This window comes from Amblyomma americanum, chromosome 5 (genome assembly GCF_052857255.1).
Source record: "Amblyomma americanum isolate KBUSLIRL-KWMA chromosome 5, ASM5285725v1, whole genome shotgun sequence".
NCBI classification, from domain to species: domain Eukaryota; kingdom Metazoa; phylum Arthropoda; class Arachnida; order Ixodida; family Ixodidae; genus Amblyomma; species Amblyomma americanum.
The window spans coordinates 199,566,160-199,588,181 of NC_135501.1; the positions used below are offsets into that span (position 1 = coordinate 199,566,160).

The 22,022-nt window shown below is 43.3% G+C and overlaps 2 protein-coding genes across 3 annotated transcripts in view; one reads left to right on the forward strand and one right to left on the reverse strand.

Moving 5' to 3' along the window:
* Positions 1-5,234: 5,234 nt before the first annotated feature.
* LOC144133391 (uncharacterized) lies at positions 5,235-7,942 on the reverse strand. Its single transcript, XM_077666473.1, has 2 exons — positions 7,627-7,942; positions 5,235-7,004 (listed from the first exon to the last, which is right to left on the reverse strand). Exons 1-2 carry the CDS (start codon positions 7,813-7,815, stop codon positions 6,108-6,110), a joined length of 1,086 nt encoding a protein of 361 aa, XP_077522599.1. The 5' UTR covers positions 7,816-7,942; the 3' UTR covers positions 5,235-6,107.
* A 206-nt stretch (positions 7,943-8,148) lies between these two features.
* The window catches only part of LOC144133390 (tRNA (guanosine(18)-2'-O)-methyltransferase TARBP1), a 28,094-nt gene continuing 14,220 nt past the window's right edge, over positions 8,149-22,022 (forward strand). The window contains exons 1-11 of one of the 2 annotated variants that reach the window (XM_077666472.1): positions 8,149-9,518; positions 13,682-13,888; positions 13,962-14,014; positions 15,347-15,447; positions 16,116-16,251; positions 16,328-16,424; positions 16,949-17,156; positions 18,849-19,082; positions 20,256-20,350; positions 20,976-21,113; positions 21,723-21,883. In XM_077666472.1, coding sequence (XP_077522598.1) covers positions 8,448-9,518; positions 13,682-13,888; positions 13,962-14,014; positions 15,347-15,447; positions 16,116-16,251; positions 16,328-16,424; positions 16,949-17,156; positions 18,849-19,082; positions 20,256-20,350; positions 20,976-21,113; positions 21,723-21,883 — 2,501 coding nt within the window. In that variant the 5' untranslated portion in view covers positions 8,149-8,447. Of the gene's footprint in view, positions 9,519-13,681; positions 13,889-13,961; positions 14,015-15,346; positions 15,448-16,115; positions 16,252-16,327; positions 16,425-16,948; positions 17,157-18,845; positions 19,083-20,255; positions 20,351-20,975; positions 21,114-21,722; positions 21,884-22,022 lie in introns of both variants that reach the window. The other variant, XM_077666471.1, reaches the window with a different exon arrangement.

Below are 22,022 nucleotides of genomic sequence, written 5' to 3' on the forward strand. Positions count from 1 at the left end.
CGGTTTTTGGCAGATCTTAAAGTCTGAATTAATCAGATTTACTGCACAACCATTAAAAATCCGACAGCTTGTGTCCCAAGTGAAACACAGGTCAGATAAACATGGTAGAAACCACAGTGTCACTGGGATTGGCACTGGGAAAATATCAAGGCAATGAAAACTATGAGCATTGTCGTGCCTGTAGAAACTAAAACATGAGATATGTGTGCTCAGACTGGACGTCGTCCCTCACGGATGTGCTGCACATCTGGTAAAAGAACTGTGGTGACCATTACGAAATTTCGTTTTGTGTTTACCATGTTAGAAGAAATTGTTCCATGCATTCTTGCAATGCTGGCTGGCATCTAAATAAGATGCTGATAGACTTGGGCATGAGACCCCTTACAATGACTGTGCTACAAGATGCCCAGCGTTTTCTAAACCAAGCGGTCATGAAACACCTTCAGTCCTTGTGGACACTACTGCACATGACCAAGTGTCTCGCTGAAGTGGAAGCCATCTTCTTTGTGACTGAAAGGGGGGGGGTAAGCACATAATGCTATTTACTTTTTCTGCTCTGGGCAAACGGTTCCTAGTTACAGGTGTGTGATGGTCAGGCACAGCTATCTTCGGCGCTCTGCAATGTTAACACTGCCTCTGCCAGTTGTAACCACCCCCCCCCATTTCGCATACATGCATAAAGGTTGCACGTTTGATTGACCTGTGCATGACTCTTGGCACCACATGCAAACTTTTGTATTTGACACATATTTAAAGCAGAGTCGATAACAGATGACACTTAACAATTACCACGGAATTTCACTAGTTTTAATAGTTTCTCCCAACCATGAGGTACGAACATGCTGGAATGAATTGTGTGATGCCTTTGTAGTAATCCTTATAGTTGGGCCCGGCCCCATCATGCAATGCCTTTAAAGGGACACTAAGGAGAAATTGAAGTTGGCTTGTATCGATAAAATAGCAGCTCCTGATCACAAAAACGCCACTCTTACTGAAAACAAAGCTCTTGTAATGTAGAAAATAGCAAGAACCAAAATACAGGTGTCGCCGCCACAGGCCAATCTCGGTGGCTAGGTGGCTTGAGCCACCGCCCGATGTAAAGGGTTCAGCCGTATCCATCCATCCATCCATCCATCCATCCATCCATCCATCCATCCATCCATCCATCCATCCATCGCAAGTACAAGTGTGATGAATTCCTAGGACAAGAGGTGCCACCTTGGAGGAATTTTCCTTACTTCATGACAACCACGAATCTCTGAAGATGGCAAAGGAATGTTGCGCACCGCACCGCTAGCCGTCAGAAATCACGGAGTCTGCGTTTACGTCACGTATCACATCACTCCGTTCTGAGACGTCATAAGAGTTGCCGTGGCGTCATAAGAGTTCCCTGAGTTTGAATCAGAGCGGCGGGAAAAACTTTTTCATCTTCGAATCCAAATTGATTTGAAATAAATGCATATTTCGCGCCCGGACAAGCGGCAACAAAGCCATGAAATGCCGAACTATCAGATTTTGCAAAAAAAAAAAAAATGATAGAGTTCTCCTCAGTGTCCCTTTAAGACCAAGGTGGCACAGACAGAGTAAATAATAGCAGCATAGGGTTCCTCCCTTTATTGTGACAATATAAATACACAACAAAACATAACTGGGCAGGAAATGGTGGAGAAGACAGAAAAGATAAAAATGACACAACTTTCCTTTGGCAAAATGCTCCGTGCTAAAACCTTGTATACATATGTATATTTATGTATATATTATATATATATGAAGGTGTATAGATATAGAGGCTCTGAATGGGTTCTTCCTGGTGATAGGATTACAGAAAACTGGTGGCAGCGAGTAGCAGAGCAATACGAGGCTAATGACAGAAATAGATGTTGATAATACAAAGCTTCAGCACACCGTTACGACGTCACTGCCATTTCAGAATGTTTCAGTGTTGCAACGAACGTGCTGCATCAAACGGCCGGATTTAAGGGAGAGGGTGGTCCCCCCCCCCCCCCCCCCTGGCGAGAAATTTTACAAACGAAAATCATGCTGAACCCCATTTTTTGCTACAAAAAAAACTCCAGGAAATACACAGTTCAAATAGGACCGCCCGTCCAACCACTCCCGACATCAAAGCACACTGAGAGCATGAGCAAGGGTGATGAGACCAGCTGCATAAATTGGGTGGCAATGCCTCCACGAATGGCACATGTTCGCACCCGGTGTGTTGTTGCTGCAAGGACCTTGCATGGATAGAAAGTAAGCAGGAGAGTATCTGAATACTGTATTTAGGCTTCAAACATGTGGAACACCCCTGACCGTGCAGCGCAGATAACGTCCTACATTTGCATGTTTGCATGTCATCCGCAAGTGTTCCGTGCTGACCTTGTATTATTTTTCAAACGGTGCCAGAGACAACAACAGGTAAAGGTAAGTGGCCAAAGTGTGTCAAACAATCTAACACAATGATTTTTTAGCTTTCAGTCGCTGCACCAGTTAGCATTTTTTTTTATTTTCAACCTGGACTATGCTGCACTGCAGTTATCAAGCTTTAGTTATACTTATGGATTCACTTACATTCTTACTTTTGAGTCATCCAAATGCTTCAAAAGAAGGTGTGCTTATTACAAGTCGAGGAAGCACAGTGCGCATGGCTGTGAGTTGCCATCATTGAGTGCTGGGAAATACACTGCTGAATATTGAGGCTGACAATAATGTTGGCCATTTGTAAAGCTCAACCGCAATACACATTAACAAAGTAACAACCCTCTCGTCAAATTTGTGGCCGGCTGTTTTAAACTGGCACTCCTTATTGATTTGTCGTTATGGATGAGGATCACGCGTAAAGGCCCATGCACAGCTGCCTACAGATAATAAAAATGAAAATGTTTTTTACCAGCCTCGCAATGCTCCCTTTTCCTATAGTTATGCAAGACTGTGGCCAGCAGCACAGCTGTCTGCTGGCTTCTGCTGCCCTTATTTGGATGAGTAAAGGCTGCAAAAAAATGCACAAGTGATGGAGTGTATAGTTATTCAATAAAATTTGCATTAGCATTGCCACATATCAAACTTGCTTTCTGACCGCAATCTCTACACAGCTCACAATGCCTGACTGGGATATAGTCTTGCATTCTCTTCAACAGCTCAAAAGCGAGCAGTACAACTTGGGTCACGCAAGTAGCAGCAAGAACAAAAAGTTCTAGCAAACGGGTTTGTGCATGCGTTCACTAATGTCTAGATATTGCTGCATAGCAGCATGCACTTGGTTAGAGAACAGATTTAGAAAAGAAAAAAAAAGCAAGAAATAGTTCAGCCTAGGAGCCTTGCTTGCACTTGCATGCCCCACTCAGGATCTTGTAAGGATTGAATGCACAGTTTTTTGCATATGCACATTGCTGAACGAGCCAAAGAATGCATCACATGGGCAGAACTTATAGCAAGCAATTGGGCAATACTGAGCAGAGTTTTGTCTTGTCACCATGCCAGCCATCTCCTACATCACAAATTTCCATTCCATGTATGAGTAGAAATGGCATGTAAATATAATAAAAATGACACCATGTTGCAAAGCACAGTAACCTCTACAAACTTCACATCTTTGGGATAGCTACACTTATACAGTAGCTTTGGGCTGTAATGCAAGCTGTTATAGTAGAATACAACTTCAAGAAACAGCAGTTGGTAACAATGGGCCATGGTTGGCAGCGTCCTGTGTTACTCCGCTGACCAATCACAACAGTAAACGGAATCAGTTTTTTAATGTTTCGACTGTGTTAAACAAGCCAGAGGCATAAAAATTCTTGAGCTTATAATTTCGTCCAGTGGTTAGCTTCTTATCTAGGCAACATGAAAAGTTTTAACAACGGACTATTTTTTTGTCATGGAGGAATTCTGTGCAGAGGTCCTGAATGTGGGCGGAGCTCCACTGCAGACTTGAGTTGTATCCGACTATATAAGGGTAAAACGCAAGGTTTCCAAGTAGATGTACTATCTGCATAGAACTGTGTTTAGAACAGATCACAAAGTGTATGTTTATGTGTTGCATATCAGAGGTTAAGAGTTACACATTACAGCTGAAGTTGCATACATGAACAGCATGAAAGAAGCAATGTGGGGACATGCATAGTATACAGTAAGGGGAGGCTACATTATGGTGCATGCAATGACTTGGTAGTAGGGCAATTAGCTACAACCTGCGAAATGGCCATTCTACAGCACGACTATTGGTGTGAACATTGGCAAGTGCACACCATTATGCAGGAGCCAAACTTATTTACCCGTCTTGAGTTTGCAGCTGTAGAGGGCATTCATCACTGCCAACTGACATAGGTATAATTACTTCTGCAGCCCAATCCACCAACTCATTTGCATTAAAATTTGGTTGTGTATTATGCCCGGCACTGCTTCTGGCGTTAGACAACAGCACCATAATTTGTCTCAAGTACAACAATAGTGCCTGCACTGGATGGGAATCAAACACCAGCCGACCCATGAAGAAAACTGGAAACATGTAACCCGTTTTTGCACAGACACATTGCTAACTCATTCTGTACTTCATATGCTGCAAATTTTGTTTCTGTCCGATAGATTACATTGCAGACGCGTACACCAGGTCATCGCCATCAACACAGTTGTAAGCTGTTTTATGTTTTCACATTTATAGATGCATACTATATATATCACCAATTTGAACACGTGGTGTCATAAAATGCGATATTCAGCAAAACCACTTATGCAAATGAGTCGGCTAATCAGACTACATAAGCGTTTGAGCCCGCATGCAATAGTCGCTACATAGCAAAGCGCTGCATAATTGGTAACACCATATGGTCTATTCAATGCAGGAACATTGGGATTAGGCACCCGCCGCGGTGGCTCAGTGGTTAGGGCGCTCGACTACTGATCCGGAGTTCCCGGGTTCGAATCCGACCGCGGCGGCTGCGTTTTTATGGAGGAAAAACGCTAAGGCGCCCGTGTGCTGTGCGATGTCAGTGCACGTTAAAGATCCCCAGGTGGTCAAAATTATTCCGGAGCCCTCCACTACGGCACCTATTCTTCCTTTCTTCTTTCACTCCCTCCTTTATCCCTTCCCTTACGGTGCGGTTCAGGTGTCCAACGATATATGAGACAGATACTGCGCCATTTCCTTTCTCCAAAAAACCAATTATTATTATTATTTGGGATTAGGCTCATAGTCGAAGGTGAGGCTGCATAGAAGACGCGCTAGCTGTGACAATGAAAAGTTCAGTGTCATGTTTGCTTTTATTGCATGCAGACCAAGTTGTGATTTTTCCATGCAAAACAAACCTACTAACAACATTGTTACAAGAGATCATCAAACACAATTTGCAATATGCCTAAGAAAAAAAAGAAAACCAGACTAACGTTACAACATTCAAGCATGCTTTAAGATGTCATACCCGGTGGCAAATGCACCTAAATTGATCTCCAAGACCAATAACAAAAGTTATTTCGAATAACACTGCCCTAATTAGAAATTGAACTTAGATAGATAAGGCTGTGGAGGAAATTAGAACCTGAGCAATGAAAGCAATGGAAACTTAAGCAATGAAAGCTGGAGAGGAGTAGCACATTTTAACTTGTGGGCAACTGCCATATCGTATGCGTACTGCTTCATGCAACTTGGAAAACTGCAAGCATGTCCATCTTCTAGAATTCATTGAGATTACAGTTCATTTTCCCACAAGTTATTGACATACAGCTCTGTGCATCAGCCAGAAGCCTGTAGTACCAATCATTATATTACCAAGGGCACTCTCACAACATGGAATGAAGAACTAATAGTTGCAAATAGTAGCAAAATTATGCAATAGAACTCATATGGCACTCAACGCTGACATGACTTTTGTGACACATAATCACTAACAAAAACAAAAAAGTGACTTTATAACAACTTGTGCATCATGCAAACCGATGCGCTTTCCCCCCCTCCCAAGTTTCCAGAATTTTTCACCGTTGCAACCATCAGCAGAAAGTTAACAAAAACAGCAAAAATGCAAGACTTGCCGGCAATGTGGTCAATTAACAAGTATCCAGGAATAAACCAAATGTGCTAACACAGTGCCTTAAAAAAAAAAAAGAGGCGTGCTTTGGCTTCAGTAAAACCGTGTTCCCGACTGACTAGTGTACTGGTGACGTTGAACACTTTGTCCCGAAAATGCGCCATTCACTTGGCGCGCCACTGACACAACTGGCTGCCCCGTCACGAGTGACCCGGAAAGTGGAGCCCGTGGAATCACATTGGTCTGGACGTAGAACTTGTCGTCGTTGTAACTGCTGCCTGCCGGTGCGGTTCCCTTATTGCTGCCATGTTCCAGGTGCTTTTGGAAAGCCTGCTGTGAGATGTGCGTGTAGCCCTGCCCTTGTGACGATGAGACGGAGGTTGGGGCAACAACTCCGTGCTGCTTCAATGTCAGTTCCGTAGCCGTTGCTGGGTGCGGAGTGAACTGCGGTGCATATGTGCCTGCACTGTAAATGGTCGGCGCAGTTGAGTCGGCACCTGGCACGATGTGGTGAGCGGCATAGTAGACCGGCGTTTGCTGGGTGCCCGAAGTGACTACAGTCGGGTAAGGGACAAGTTTGGGACCATACGCAGTGACCTGTGCCTTGTAAGTGAACTGGGTAGACGGATAACCAGCCTGGGCATGTGATGGCAGGGGTGGTGACGGTGACACGGATCGCTTCAGGGAGTTTGAGTGGGTCCTAATTGTGCTGCTAGGTTGTGGACTGGTCATCTTGTAAAGGACGGGTGCACGCCCTAGGCTTTGGATGTAGACTGGTTGGGCTTGGCCACCAGCACCAACGATACCCAAGGCCTGATGGCTCGCATAGGCTTGACTTGCAGCTGCTGCGTGAGCTGCGGCTATTTCATTGGCTTCCTTGTCCAGGGCTCGGCGGCGAGAGTCGTCTTCATGGAGGACTTTCTTGAGTTGCATGAAAAGCTGGTGTTTCTCATCCTTCAGCTCTTTGAGCTTTTTCTCAGACTGAGTAACCTGTGCGGTAAAAATAAAAAAAACTACATGCAAGACCACCTTTGCAGCTTATGCTAAATGAGCAAAATCTTCTTAACAATGGAAATTTACTTTGAGCACACTGATTTAATATTTGCAATTAATATGCGGATGCAAGCCACCGGACGTTTCTTGCGCTAAGTAACCCAGTGCCCGACAAAAGGGGGGATAATTACGTATGAAAAGGATTAAGAAATTTAAAGAGGATGAATTTTAAGGCCACTTTCAAGGGTTCGTTGCATCTGCACGCCCTAGAGATTGCAGCTTAAAAAAAAAATCCTTCATTGCCATGCATACAGAACAAAATATCTACATGGAAAAACGGCCAATAAGGAAAAACAAAACAGCACACAGGAAGAGCTGCAATTCACTTTTGAAAGCAGCACAAGTGTAAACACATCCGGTTTCTAAATAGTCGCTCTCGTTCAGTTTCGCAGCCAGCGTTTTCTTTACGAAGAAGCAAGCGTGAAACAGCCTTTCGGCTAGTATGAGATCAGTACGAGATTAAATGGAAGAGGGGAGGTGTCTATGCTGATAACGGGTGGTTTAGACTTCTCCGAGCGAAACCGACGTCAAGTCGATAAGGTAGCCGACAGAATCTTACCTGGTCCTTTATTTCCTCGAGGGTCATGGCATCCTGTTTGCGTTTTAGTTCTTGCTCACGCCGGAGCCTCTCGATTGCTTCGTCAGCTTCTTGTTCTTGTTTCTTGCGCTCGCGTTCGCGCATAATGTGGCTTTTCAAAGCAGCCCACATCTGCAGGCTCATCTTGGGTCTCTCGAGTAGCGCCGGCATCTTACCCGCACGTGCTTTCGTTCCTTTTATGCGAAGAAGTTTTAAACTACGAGCAATTCAGAGTGTTACGCGAAGAACGGAAAGAGCTCCCGTTCTCCATCGTCTTTTACAGGGCAGCCATGTTGTAAACAAAGCGCAAACGTAAACAACCACATTTCTTGCCTTTTTCTTTTGATGCGTAAGAAATAATTCAGTTCTATCCGCGACAGGGCGTGTTTAAAACGGAACCACCACTACGTAATGTAGCCGAATGATGCTGACGAACTATATCTCGAATGATATTCCACGATATTTTTATATTTTATGTCTCTTTGTCAATGATGATGATGATACATATTATTTATGATCGTTTCGGTTGAGTGGTCCACGTGGTTTCGAGTTGTTGCATCGCTAAGTGTTGCGCGTGCGGGATTTAACGTTGTTTATTGCCAGGTGCCCATGTTTTTGGCCCTCAGATGCTTGCAGCGCAGTAAAATGCACCGCTGCGCACCATTTTGCACTGTAAACATAAACATGCGACCGCATCCCTGTCGTGGAGGCAGCCAGTGATCCAGTGCCCGTTACGGGTCGAGCCGTATACGGTTTTGGCTCCAGCTGCTGTCAGCGTGCTAGTTTGTCGGCGCTTTTCCAGGATGGAGCTCGAAGATTTCGCGTTTATTACTAGTTGCTGCTGTAGCGACAATGCCAGCGACGTGGTTAGTCTCCTGGAAAAACTCGGAGCCTGTTGGCGAAGCAGCTCGAATGTGCCCGGCGGTGACCGTGTTAACGGGTGTGGTGATGTGGCCGCGGCCTTGCCCGATAATTCCGTCGTGCGAATCACTCGACTCGTACTCCAAGACGCATGCCGTCGCGCCGAACGTGGATTGGTGCGCAGCAATCAACGCTACTCCGGCGGTTTGCGCGGACTTCTCCGAGCCATTGTACCAGCTTTCTCCCGCCTACTATCTGACCCTCACCCCAGCTCCGATGCTCAATCCTCTCTGGTTTCTGCTTGCCTAGGTGACTTTGCACCGCTCCTCATTGAATCCGCAGGCAGGCTTGGAGGCGATGAATTCAAGGCTGTGTGCGAGGGAATGTTCAGCTCCGTGGAGGCGTACCTTTCTATGGTCATCAACGACAGTGTTGACCCCTCATTGCCGCCGCTGAACCTGTGCTTCGAGTGCTGTCAGGCGTTAGTTAGGAGCACCAAACTGAGATCTGCGGAAGGCTTGTCCGAGATAATGCTGCGTGCTCTAAAACTAGGGAAACCTGAAGTAGCATCGCACATAATTGCTCAGTACGTACCTGAGCTTGCAGCCTCGAGAAAGAACGAGTTCCACTTGTTTATCAGGAGAGTTTTGAAGATGGTGCGTTCGTTTTTCGAAACTAATGGCGTTGGATACCTCGACGAGAAACACAGTGGTGGATTCTCGATCTTGTGTGGTGTGGCTCAATATCTGCGACAGACAGTACTACAGCAAGAAGACAGTGCCGTTCTCTGTGATGACGTGTTTTGGGACATTGTTCAACATGGCCTGGTGCATCCCGACTCTCTGACGCGAAAGAGGTCCATGTACATTGTGAAGCATATCTTGGATGCATGCTGTGATGAGGAGGTGTCGCTGTCTGGTCGCATTTTCTCCTGGAATTTAGGTGATGCAGCTGAGCTCATGACTGTGTGGCAAGAGCTCTTTCTGGTTTTGGAAGTACTTGAAGAAAAGCAGGTTTGTATGATTTCAGTGCTAGGTTGGTTAGGATGGCATTTAGTGCCGTGATTGTGTTTGAAATATATAAATGGAGTCCAACTTATGGTGGTGTCAGGGTTTCCAACCTCAAAATATGTTTGGAAAAAAATCCATGATAGGAAAGTATGCCTTCACAGCAATGTCTTTAATGTAACATAATTGGTTCAACGTGGTTAGCATTTATTGATTGCAAGCCGCCGCAGTGTCTGAGTGGTTACGCCGCTCGGCTGCCGGCCCGAAAGACGCGGGTTCGATCCCGGTCGCGGCAGTCGAATTTCGATGGAGGCGAAATTCTAGAGGCCCGTGTACTGTGCGATGTCAGTGCACGTTAAAGAACCCCAGGTGGTCTAAATTTCCGGAGCCCTTTACTACGGCATCTCTCAGCCTCAGTCGCTTTGGGGCGTTAAACCGTCATAAACCGTAAACCAAACCATTTATTGATTGCGGCCTACAAGCTTCGTTGCCACTCATTTCTTTGCTCAGACCTATGAAAAAAGGTGGATGGAAAAAGAGGGTCTTTCTGCCCTTACCTATGCCCGTCACTTTTCGTAGTTCTAAGCAATACAAGCTTGAATAATAAGTTTTCACTAACAGAATCATAAGCACCGTCTTGTTTGAAAATGTCTGGGTTGTAAATGTCGTACATAGCCTGTCGTAACCTTCAGTAACATTGAGGCTAATGGCTACGTTTACTGTTCTGGCTATATTAACCTTAGCAATTTACTACAGTCAATTGTGTCAACTGGTGGGTGCACATAATGCAGTCACGCTACAGTAAATCTCCACCCCATAGCACATTAAATATTCATTTGCCTGCTGTGCAAAGCACATATTGCTACTGTTCACTAGTAGGAACTTGATTTTAGTTCTCATGTTTTGAGACTTCTACAAGTTGTAACTTTTATGGAATAATGAAGCAGTTCTTAACTTTAACTTGAGGCTATTCATAACTTGAGACATTTTTTTTAAAAATTTCCTTTAATTTTACATTGCAAACAGAATTATGTCATTACAATTCATTTCTGAGTTTCCTCCTTGATAAAATGAGCCGAATTGGAGGTCTGTTGAATGGGAGGTCTCTGTGCCTTGCCACCGATGCCATGCAGTCCTTTAGCATTTGGTCATTTTGCAAGTCCATGAGCGTACATTTGAGCCCCCTTATGACAGCTGCAGTTATAACGAATGCTCACTTATTACGAACAAAGGCAGTGTCACTGTCATGAATATGTATTTGACACTGCGTCTTTGATAAAACGAACAACCATAGCTGCACCACTTGGTTATAACGAACGAGGAAGCACCGTAAATTCTCCCCAGAAGTTGAAAAACTCTCGCTTCGCACCAACACTGGCTCAGACTGCAGAGCGTCTCCCAGCTCCCGTGGTCTCCCCCAAAGGAAGTTTCGACCACTGAGAAAAAATAAAAAAGGTGGCTTTGAAATTGCAGTTTACCGCTGGCAAAACATGTCCATACAGGCTATAAGGTCAGTCGGAGCGTGCAGGGTTTGCAAAGCGTGTAAAGTGGAAAAAGAAGCGTGGTAAGATCTATAGAGGGGCAGTGCTGAAAGCGAAACTATAGTGCTCAACCAATTTCAGCAATATTATAAGGTTGAATTCCTGTCATGAGGTATGTGTGGTGGTCCATGTGATTACGTGGCGTGCGTCACCTACCCAATCTGATTTCGGAACCCGACCGTGTTTGCCACGTTTCTGTGGAGGCGGAAACGCAAAAGGCACCCGAGTGCTGTGGGATGTCAATGCATGGTAAAGATCCCCAAGTGGTCAAAATTATTCTGGAGACCACTACGGCACCTCTTTCTCTCTTTTGCTCCCACCTTCCTCCCTTCCCTTACCATGTGGTTCAGGTGTCCACGAAATATGTGAGGCAATTACTGCCCCAGTTCCTTTCCTCAAAAACCAATTTTAATTTTTTTCTGTTGTGCTGCCGTGTGCAGGCAGCCATTCTGCATCACTGTTGTGCACAGTGTTTAACCAGTGTGCATCAATCAATGAAAACTGAAATCAGATAATAGCTGATAGTTTTCGGGTAAAGTGCTAATTAATTCCTGCGTGGTATGTAGGCCTATGTGGCTCTATTTCCGTGCAAAGGTTGCTTCAAGAACCTAGTAATATGCGGCGAGGTGTCACTTTATTTGGAGTCAAATACGCTGCTCGAGCGCTTTACACAAACACAAGGCTGGCGCACACTGCAAGTGCTGCAGTCGCTTCATCACTGCATACTTACAACTTTATCGAGTGTGGACGGCAACGGTGCCGATCTACCACCATTTGCTATGAACGCTTCAGCTGTTATCCTCAACCGCAGCTCCTAAAGCTATCCTGCTAAGCTGCTGAAGTGGCTCGTTTGCAGCAAGGGTCTGCAGCAAGGAGCATATGAATGTGCTGGAGAGCTTAGAAAGCAACTTCATAGGGCCTGCTTTGAACAAACACATTTGCGTTATTTACTTTTTAAATAAATAAACGCCACTCTTATCTAAATTTCGGCTTTTGTAGGGCAGGTCTATTTACTACGAACTTCGAATACAACGAACGCAAGCTGCATGACCGCCAGGTTTGTTATAAGGGGGCTCGACTATAGTTGCTATACAGGCACCATTACAGACAAGCCTGAGGATAGGAATCATTTTGCAGGATAGCATGAAAGTAGGACTTTTACCTTTGGGCAGAACTCTAATTCTGTTATAAGAAGATTAAACTAAGTGTTCCTTCTAACGGTGCTGCTTATCTCCAAGGTTGTGCAGGTGTAGGTTGTTTCTTGGTCAACAACAGCAAAAGAAGCTACTGCATTAGTGAATGCAGCAATGGTATGACATGACACAAACAAGTTGATAGTATCTGAGGTGAACAGAGGTATTACATTGAAGGACATGAGAACAACCCAGATTTAAAAAAACAGAGTGTGCTTTGGCTCTGTTTTGTTTTGTGGTTACTTATTTTACTTTTTTATACGTTCAAAAGCCATAGGCATTCAAAAAAAGATAGTAAAATAAAGAGTAGCGAGTACAAAAGTAATTGCATACTGGCCTGTTTTACTCATGGGTATACAACCTTAGCTAATGCTGGACAAAAAATGTGGTGGTTGGTGATGATGCCACTGATGCAATGGTTGTGAAGTTGTGATGGCTCTGTATCACCCTTGCATTGTTTTTTACGTGATCTAGACAATGAACCTGCCTGATTACATTGCGCTCTTTTGCGATACCACACCACTAACTGTGGCAAGCATAGAAAGGCTACTGAAGTCATCTTGAAAGCACACCTCCAAGCAGTATGAAATTGAACTCTTACTTTGTACTGCAGAATAAATTTATTTTTACTTCTGTATTGAACTTTAAAAGGCATTACAGGCATCGTGCGTCTAAAGGAGTACTTGGAAAAAAAAGTGTGCTTGTTGCTAGTAATTTAGGAGTGGGCGCTGAGTGCAAAAGAAAAATTGTGTTTTTTATAACTCCAGCCTGTACTTTACAAAGGAACAGTGTTATAACCACCAGTGAGCGTAACTATTAAAGTGCTAGCAAAATATAGCGTGACAAAATGTCAGGTGTGATGTGCAAAGTTCTCCATTAGAAAAAGTTGGAAGATTCGGATGAGGAAAACTAATCGTGAGTTTACTGACAGAACGTTGCAACTGCAGGTTAGACCTGAAGTGAGATCAGGTGTATTATATTGACTTGCCAGGAACACTGCCAGAGCATTTGTGAAAGATGGACTAAAATAAACCTATGCTCCTTTGGCTTATCTCCCTGCAGTGCTGTGGGAAGCCATAGGGTATGCCAAGGCATTGTAAAATGTTCTGCAAGATGTGGTTCTGAGGTTGTGACTTTGCTTTTGTTGTAGATGCATTGTTTTTGTGCTGCTAAATTGTGTAGGCATGTTTCACTAAGACGTCTAAGGCGTAACCCATGGCTTTGTCTGCACTTACGCCAGTGGAACAGACCAGCAGCATGCTTTTGCACTTACGCCTGCTTTTTCTACAGCTCTGTAAGCCATGCTTTGTGCTTGTTCTGCAAGCGTTATCTTGTGCAGTGCTGCCTATCCTTCAATCATGAACCGGCTGGTTCAAAATTTAGTTTTTCTGCTACAGATAGAAGTACTGATCCGCAACAACTGCTTTTTTTTCAGCCCCATGTTGTGAAGCCGATGCTAGCAAAGTTTGCAGCGTTCTTGGAGCGGTTCGAAGGCTCGCCAAATTTCCATGTGTCTTGGGTACTGCTGGTGTTCAACCGAATGCTGACTCATGAAAGTCGGACTCTGGTGAAGTGGGCAATTGGCAAGTTCATGAGCTCACCAGCTTTAATTAGGCTTATGTTTGACAGCAACATGGATAAGGTGAGAGCCGTAAAGTCGCAGTGTACGAGCTTTTTCGCGAGTTCTCTCTCTCTCTCTTTTTTTTTTTTTACAGTTTGTCTTTGGACCGCTTGTAAAATCTTTGAATGACTGTGCCATCTTTTCCAGGTACGTCATCTTGTACTATGCGTGAATTTTCTGGTCTCTGTTACCTGGTTGTGTTACCATGTTTCTCTTCTAAAAATTGCTCTTGCAAAATTGACTTTCTTCACTAAACAAAAATGATGATGACCCTTTATACGAACTTTGAGTTATAGTGGGCATGTCAGGAAACAGCATTAGGTTCGAGCTTTGAGTAGTTGAACTAAAGATATTTTGGCGCTGATGATTAAGGATTAATCGTCAGATATTTTTGTACTCTGACTATTGAGCATTCAAAACTATTGCCTTTTCTGTTATTTGCCTAGTAAGGATATAAAGGGATATGCTTCGTCCCAAAGCGACTGAGGCTATGAGGGACGCCGTAGTGAAGGGCTCCGGGAATTTCGACCACCTGGGGTTCTTTAACGTACACTGACATCGCACAGTACACAGGGCTCCAGAAGTTTGCCTCCATCGAAATTCGACTGCCACGGCCAGGATCGAACCCGTGTCTTTCGGGTCAGCGCCATAACCACTGAGCCACTGCGCCAAGAGCTTGTGAGAAGCTGGTTATACAAAAAATAAATGTTGTTGCAGTATTAAATGGTCTTTCTTGCACTTATATGTGGAACTTGTGTTCTACATTTAATGGGGTACTGAAATGCAGTACACGCAGTACATATATTTTTAGGATGCTTTCGGAGCATGCACTACAAAAGACAAATTTCACTTAAAGTTTTTGCAACACCGCTGTTCCCACAGAAGTTGTAGTTTGTGGTGGATTCTGCATGGTAACTGCGCGTGGATAAGGAGTAGGTAACGAAGGAAAAAAAGATGTGGTAATCCACACAGCGTTTCCACACCAGTGCATCTGGAAATATTCTAATGAAATTATGCCTCTTGTCTTTATATCTCATTTCATTGCCAAAAAGTTGTAAATTTAAGATCTGTAGCATTCACTTTCTAGCTTGCGATCTTTTGAAATGTCACCCACTTTGTGTGCCTGAAAAAACCATGACGGTTGAAATTGAAAAGCGACTGTGTGGCTATATTGAGTACTTGTCTCAAGGATTCCTCAGGCTTAACAGCAGCAGTAAACCGGTGGCGACTACAAGCTTAATTGCAGCTAGGCTAACTGTGCACATGTGCAATGGTGAAGTTGGTCTATGTACGCCTTTTGAGGACCTGGCACCCTGAAACTTTCGGTGTCGGTGTAACCTGTGGATGGGCGTGACTGTTAATGCCTGTAATGAGAGTACACATATGTCTGAGTCATTTGGCTTTTCTGCAGAAATCATGGTGAGCCACCCATGACATTTTGCCTCTAATAATTCTTGACCCTGTCCGTGTTTTCTTTAGGGAAGATACTGATCCGCTGGGATCTGCAGCACGTGTGTTCAAAAGCCTTGATACTTTCTTCAAGATTTGTAATAACGTGTTAGCAACCCCCGACAAGTTCGGTATGTAGGCCTGATGTTTTTTGTCTCCGTATTACTGCTTAATGGGTTTAACAGTTTGTTTGGTTGCATCTGTTGTTTAGAAAAATAATATTTGGGAGTTCTGAAAGTGCATGAATGAGAGATGCTACGTAGTTGTTGTTTTCTGTGTGAAAATTGAGGCAGCTATGTTTTGCGTCAACATTCTTGAATCCCAGAGTGACGTCATTGCAAAGTGCAGAGGTTTTAATTTCGGTTGCCGCTGATAATTATTTTCTGACCACATTTTTCGCCACAGCTACACTCCACTATTATTGCTTTTTTGTTTTCTTTGAAATTAGGCTTCTGTGTTGTTTTTTTTTGCTTTCTGTTCATATCATAAATCCTTCCCAAGCCAAAATGTTAACAGTTTGCGATCACTGCATTCATTCACATATTCACTCAGGTATAAAAATGGCGGAGAGCAGGCAGATGCACAAAAGGTTACTTAGCTGAGTGTCACACAGCATAACTGTACACAGTTGGCCGATGGAGCAAATTTCGGACTCTTTGTTCTTGAACAGTCTCGGCTGCGTATAATTGCTTGCTGCGGTCTTCACAGATGAGTTGATTGCTAATCTTACGCCGCTTGTGCAGAGATGTTAGCGCTCAGTTAACGTGTACTAACGCAGCTTTTCTTGCATTCATCGCAGGAGATTTCCTGGGAAAGTTCTTTGCAGCTCTGTCAAAGCAATCCTGGAATGGAGTTTCACTCATGTATATCAGCTGTGCTTTGGCAGGTCTCAAGAAGCAGCCCGTGTTAAGGGATGCTGCGCTAGTCAGTGTTGGGTATGTCAGTCATCTTTGAACATGTTTTGCGAGCTGGCATGTCAGCATTTGTTACGAGGCATTGTTTGCTTTCCAGTGAAGTGATTGTTGACATACAACGGTTCCAAGAGCCTGTGTTGCGGGCAGCCGCACAATGTTATTTATTGGTCGTCTGTCTTCGGCTGCTTGATCCGGTAAGAATAATGTTCTGTTTCTTTGTTCAATAACAACGAGTGATGTCCTCAAGCCACGAAAAACAACTAAAGAGGCAACTGTCCCCTCACTTATGCTACATATAATCTTATTTCATTTGATTTATTCGTAAAAATGCGACATAGGAGAGTGTTACCTAGTAAGTGTGTTGCAGCAAGCTCTGAAGTACACTATTACAAATGAACCTGTCTTATAGTACTGTAGCTTTGGGAACATGCTGTATATTTAATGGAAAGAAAAATTAAAATGCACTCAGTGATTGATTTTTCTATAATTTCTATGAGCAAGGTCAGTGTGAGAAGCTTGTATTCTTTGATACCAGATGTCACCACTGCATGCAACTCTTGTAGCACCTTTTTTCATGGGCTGTTTCATTATTGGATTGTCTCATCATGCTGGCACCAATAGGATTGCGTGTTCTTGCTTTCTGTTATTATCAGATGAGTGATGCATATACCATTGCAATCACGACCTTATTCTTGCATTTACCTCTACGTTTCCACAGACCAAAGTAACTTACCAGCAGCTATCGGCATTCCTTGGCCTGTTTGAGAAGGAGGAGGTCATGATGCGGGGCTCTGCTCAGTGGAAGGTGACTGTGTCGGCCCTCCGGGACCTCCTGCTGAGGGAAGACTCAGAGGACTCTGACCTCCGGCTCAAGGATGTGTCCAGCTTCCTGGCTCACTCAGTTAAGGATCTTATCGAGGCCAGTTGTAAGTGATGCTACACGATCAGCGCTCCGGCGAGGAGGCCTGCATGACACGCCTACTTGGCCTGTCTGGCACACGTCGCAGGAGTCGCACTTTTTCTTTTTTCTTTGGGCCGCACCCTTCAATTTGGTGGTGGGTGTCTTTGTGTCGTAAATGTACTCTCCCTTGTAAGAAAGTTGATTGCCTTTGTGGCAAGTCGTTTTGCTGTGGGCAGTTGCATAGCGATTGAGTGAAGCTTAAATTACTCTTCTTAATTAATTTTTTGACACTGAACTATCTGGTGGCAGCGAAATGACATTAGCAGATGGAATTGGCTGATTTTGCTATGTATATAGTATGTGCAAAGCTTACAGTCTGGCAACATGTCTTGATTTTGATGATTGGATGGTGCCTGCCATATTTTCAAAAACCAAAGGCAAGCACCATTGCCAAACGGACAACATTGCATAGCCATTGCTCTAGGCTTAACAGCCTTGCTTTCTTCATTCACCCCATTTGCACATTGTTATATAGTTATTTAGTCCATCAGAAATATGCCATTGCAGCTTTCACTCCATTCTCTTTGATTGTCTTTAAGGAGACCAGCCTCAGCTTCTAGTTAATTTGCTCCTTGGGTAGTAATATATTCGTAGGCTGCCTGCTATCATTCTCTATTCATTGTTTTTTTTCTGTTTTCATTTTTTTGTCTTGCATGTGCGAACAATGGGTTTTCCAAACTATCCGCAATCATAAGCCAGTTTCCTCTGGTAGCTGAAGATGTGCATACAAATCTCTGGCTGTGTTGCGAAATACTAGTGTCATCAGGCTTAACTTGTTTAATTCCTCCCTTTCTGCATATACCAGCTTCAGTGATGCCTGTGTTGTTCTCTCTTGTTTTTTGTTTGCTCTGTTACGTTCATTAAACCTGTCAGTAAATGTGAATGAGCAAACATTTTTACCACTGATGAGTTAAACTAAATAACAAGAAGTACTGTATAAGTGGTTTAGATAGCTGGTATTGCATCTTTGAAAACTCTAGCGCAAACAGATGTTTGTGGTGCCCGTTCTTTGCATCGTCCCTCATTTGTTTTTGCTGCAGTTTTCAAAAGTAAACGTTAAAGTAAATTATATACAAAATAATTTACAGTGTTCATAAATTTTGTCGCTTCTGTACCATCTGCCTTGTGTAGCAGCAAACTTTCTTTTAATTCATTTTTTAATTGCATAAATATACATTGAATTTATATTTCTTCTTTTGCGCTTCACAACCATTTCTGCATGGAACTCGGAAGAGCGTGCGTCATGGGAAGAGCATGTGGCATGCTTAAAAACACTGATGTCAAGTAATATATGGGGCGTTTCATTTCATTCAATAAAGAGTTTTTATCAAAATGCTGTGTAATACACAGGGCACTGCTTTAGAGGTTTGCCAGTCTTTTCCAGGTGTATCCCTTGACAGGACGTATTTGTAAATATTAATTTTAATTGCCGGACATATTCTGATAGGTTTTTCTTAATATTTTTTAATTATTTTGTATTGAATTAAATGGAACACCATGTACAGTGTGCTTTAACTCGAGCCCTGCGTCAGTCAAACAAATCTTCCATCGCTTTCAAGTTCAAAGTATTGAAAGTCGGCTGTGCTGCGCTTTAAGTGGTTGCTTCACAGTTCAGGTATCCTGTTCCAATGGCTCTCGTCCCTCTTGCCACATCCAGGTCCCAGTGCCCTGGCAAACATGACCTGTGTGTGTAGACTGGCCAGGATGGCCGTGCTTTTTCACGATGCGAGACTGCTTTGCGATGATGTCACGTGGGAGAAGCTTCTCGAGGGCAGCATCGCAATACTGAGTGCTGCCGGAACGAGGCCCTACCTGGCACGGCATCACACGCTGAGGGCTGCGCAGCTTTTTATTGCACTCTACCACGAAGCGAGATTCATTAACGGGGATCGTAAGTCGCTCGTTATTTGTTTTTGGGCTTGAAAGTTTTCTCAGGCAGTGTTGGGCAAGCATGAAGTGGTGGAACTGAAGAAACTGAATCAAAATTGAAAATGTATTTGTCCCTGAAGTCATCGATTCATCGTAGTTGTGCTAACAAAGGTTGCTTGCAGGTGCACCAACCAATCTTTGTGATTATATTGTAGAGATTATTACATTGCACCACAAAGAAACTGCAGAATTTCAGAGTGGCTGCTGGAGCTTTGAATGAGCATACAACAGTGATTTTCAGACAGTGCCAAATCACTTACTGTAAGCATTCGAGGCTTACGGTTACTTCTGGCGGAAGGCAAATCAACTTAGCGTCTGCATACGTCTTTTTTTCATGCGTGTGGCTGTTGTGCTAATTTTCTCGTGATGAAAGAGTCAACCAACTTGCTAAAAAAAAAAAGTTTTACCGAGGCAAAGCAATCTTTTGATGCTTTACTTTTTATTACATGCATGCATCTGGCCATAAATACACTTAACATTTATGTCTGCATCAGTGCTGCATAGCAGCAACAAACCTTTACAAGTGGGGTGGTGTATACTGTAAACAAATTTAAATAGATGCCGCTTCAAGAAAATATTAAAAACTGTAATAACAGCTGGACTTCAGGAAAAGAATATATATATGGATGTCTGAACTATGTGCATAGATTTCTAGGTCTAAGAGATGTTCGATAGGATGGCAAAATGTAGTGTCCGTAATTTGCCTGCTGTAGGCAGTGATTGTTTTTCAATAGGCTTTGGGTTTTCGCTCTTTCGTGTGTATATTACGTATCACTTGTCTGTCGATATATTGTTGTCTTACAGATAAGTTTGAGAGTTGATTCCTCAGTGTTAAATTGACTTGCTTGTATGTATATGTTATTGCTCAATGCCTACATTCTTGGTAATTTATGCCAGGCTCCATACTGGAAAATAGCAAATGTGATAATGTAACGGGATTGCTGTGGAATGTCATTATTGTGCGCTCTGCAGGTTTGGACGCAGTTTAGTATTTCTAAAATGGCGACCGTTCCCAGCTGTTTGTTGCCTCATTGCAGTATCTCGCATGTTATTTTGTGTTGAACTGTAGCCTTTGCAGTTAATCTTGATTCCCTGTCCTGGTTGACTCTGTCTCTGGTTTTCCATGTTGTTCTAGCTTCACTGCAGGAAGAGCTGCTTTTGTTGCTTGTGCCACGGTCTGAGGAGATGCACGAGTACATTTACAAGCTGGCCTTTGGAGCTATCAACAATGTAAGACTCATTCCTTTCTGGCCTTGCATAATTTTTCATCTTAGCCTCCAAATCTGATGCGCATTTAAGGGAGCAGAACCCCACTACCACAGTATGCCAGCACATAGAACTGTTTCTACACGGGAGCATATAATTGGAATGAAAATCTAGACATAAAACAATTATGATACCGCACAGAATATTTGCCACAACATGGCTCCACTTCTGTTTCCTGCTAGTAGAATGACAAGCAGGTAAAGTGACACGTAGAACATTTATTCTTTCAGAAAACTCATAAGCAAGTAAATTCTCATAGAATTGAATCAGTAGTGCAGGTGCTGAAATTTAACTTTGTCAGCTGGATGAGTTTTATTTTGGAACTGGTTGGGTCTTGTGTTTGTGACAGTGCATACTGTATCAAGTATTTATTTGTAATAACAACAGACCTTTTTACGCTTGTCTATTTATGGTAGGGCCTTTGTCAGTATTATGTGTACGTGTGGTTGTGGTTATTGCATCTGTTAATGGTGCAAACAACCATTAAAATTCACAATGTGGGTACTAAGATTTTATTCATTCTTCAAAGTAGAGTACATTCAGGGAATGAGCTCAGTCTTTTAATTTTCTCACGCATCATCTTTGGCAGCTGGATGACTTTGAAGAAACTCAAGTGCATTACCAATTCTTGAATATCCTTGCTGGGGAGCGCGAGTTCAACTCCCTGTTCTACCAGTTCATCAACGAGGGCATGGAGACGTGTAGAGAGAAGTTGGTGCTATCAAAGGTGAGCTTGCATATGCAGGTATGTTTGACTGAAGTTGTGTGTTTTGTATTGATCAGCTGTGTCAAAAAAATTAGGGGTCTTAATTGCCCACAAGTGATGTATTGTTCTTGTTCTCTCTACTTACGGATACTTCTGATAGTGAAACTGATTTCTGTTAATTAAGTTAAGTTTCCCTCTGGTTTGTTTGGTTTTTATGACCCCTGGTTTTTTTAGTTAATTTAGTTCTCATTAGAAATTTCGCAGCTGGCACAAGACGAACTGTGACAATTAATTGGGAGAGGCCTTTGTCCTGCGATGAACTCAGCTTGGCAGATGATGATGGCAATACTGAATAAAATCTTTCATGCTACCTTGAACACTCAGAACAGGAAACATTAATTGCAGGACTCTAAATTTATGAGGACCGTGCTGATGTGTCCCTGAGATATTTTTCTTCCATTTTGCTGTTTTCTTTAAATGTTTGCTGTTCGTATATTTCATACGGGCAATCAGTGAAATGATTCAGGAGGTTTATTTTCACTGAGTTCATTTCTTTTCCTTCCCGCGTATTTACATTTTACTGCAAGGGAATCGATCGGTTTGGTGCAGTTTGTACTGTGTGCTTTTCAGACCTCTGTAGTGGTGTCAGTGGAGACGGTGCCTTACTGGAGGTTCCTTCGCTGGGTCCTGAAGCGCTTCCCTCGGAAAACCAATGAAGTGGAAGCACTGCTCCTTGAAGTGGTGGCAAGAGGAGGCATTTCAGTGCCCATTGCAAAGCCTGACTCTTGGATGTATGTACAATTCAGTTCTTCTTTAGTGTGAAGACTTGTGGAAGGTTGATGGTCATGAATAACCACTGAACGAGGGTGTACAAGTGGGGAAACTCCCCATTAGCACGAGTGTGAGCCGATCAATAATGTTGCATAGCAA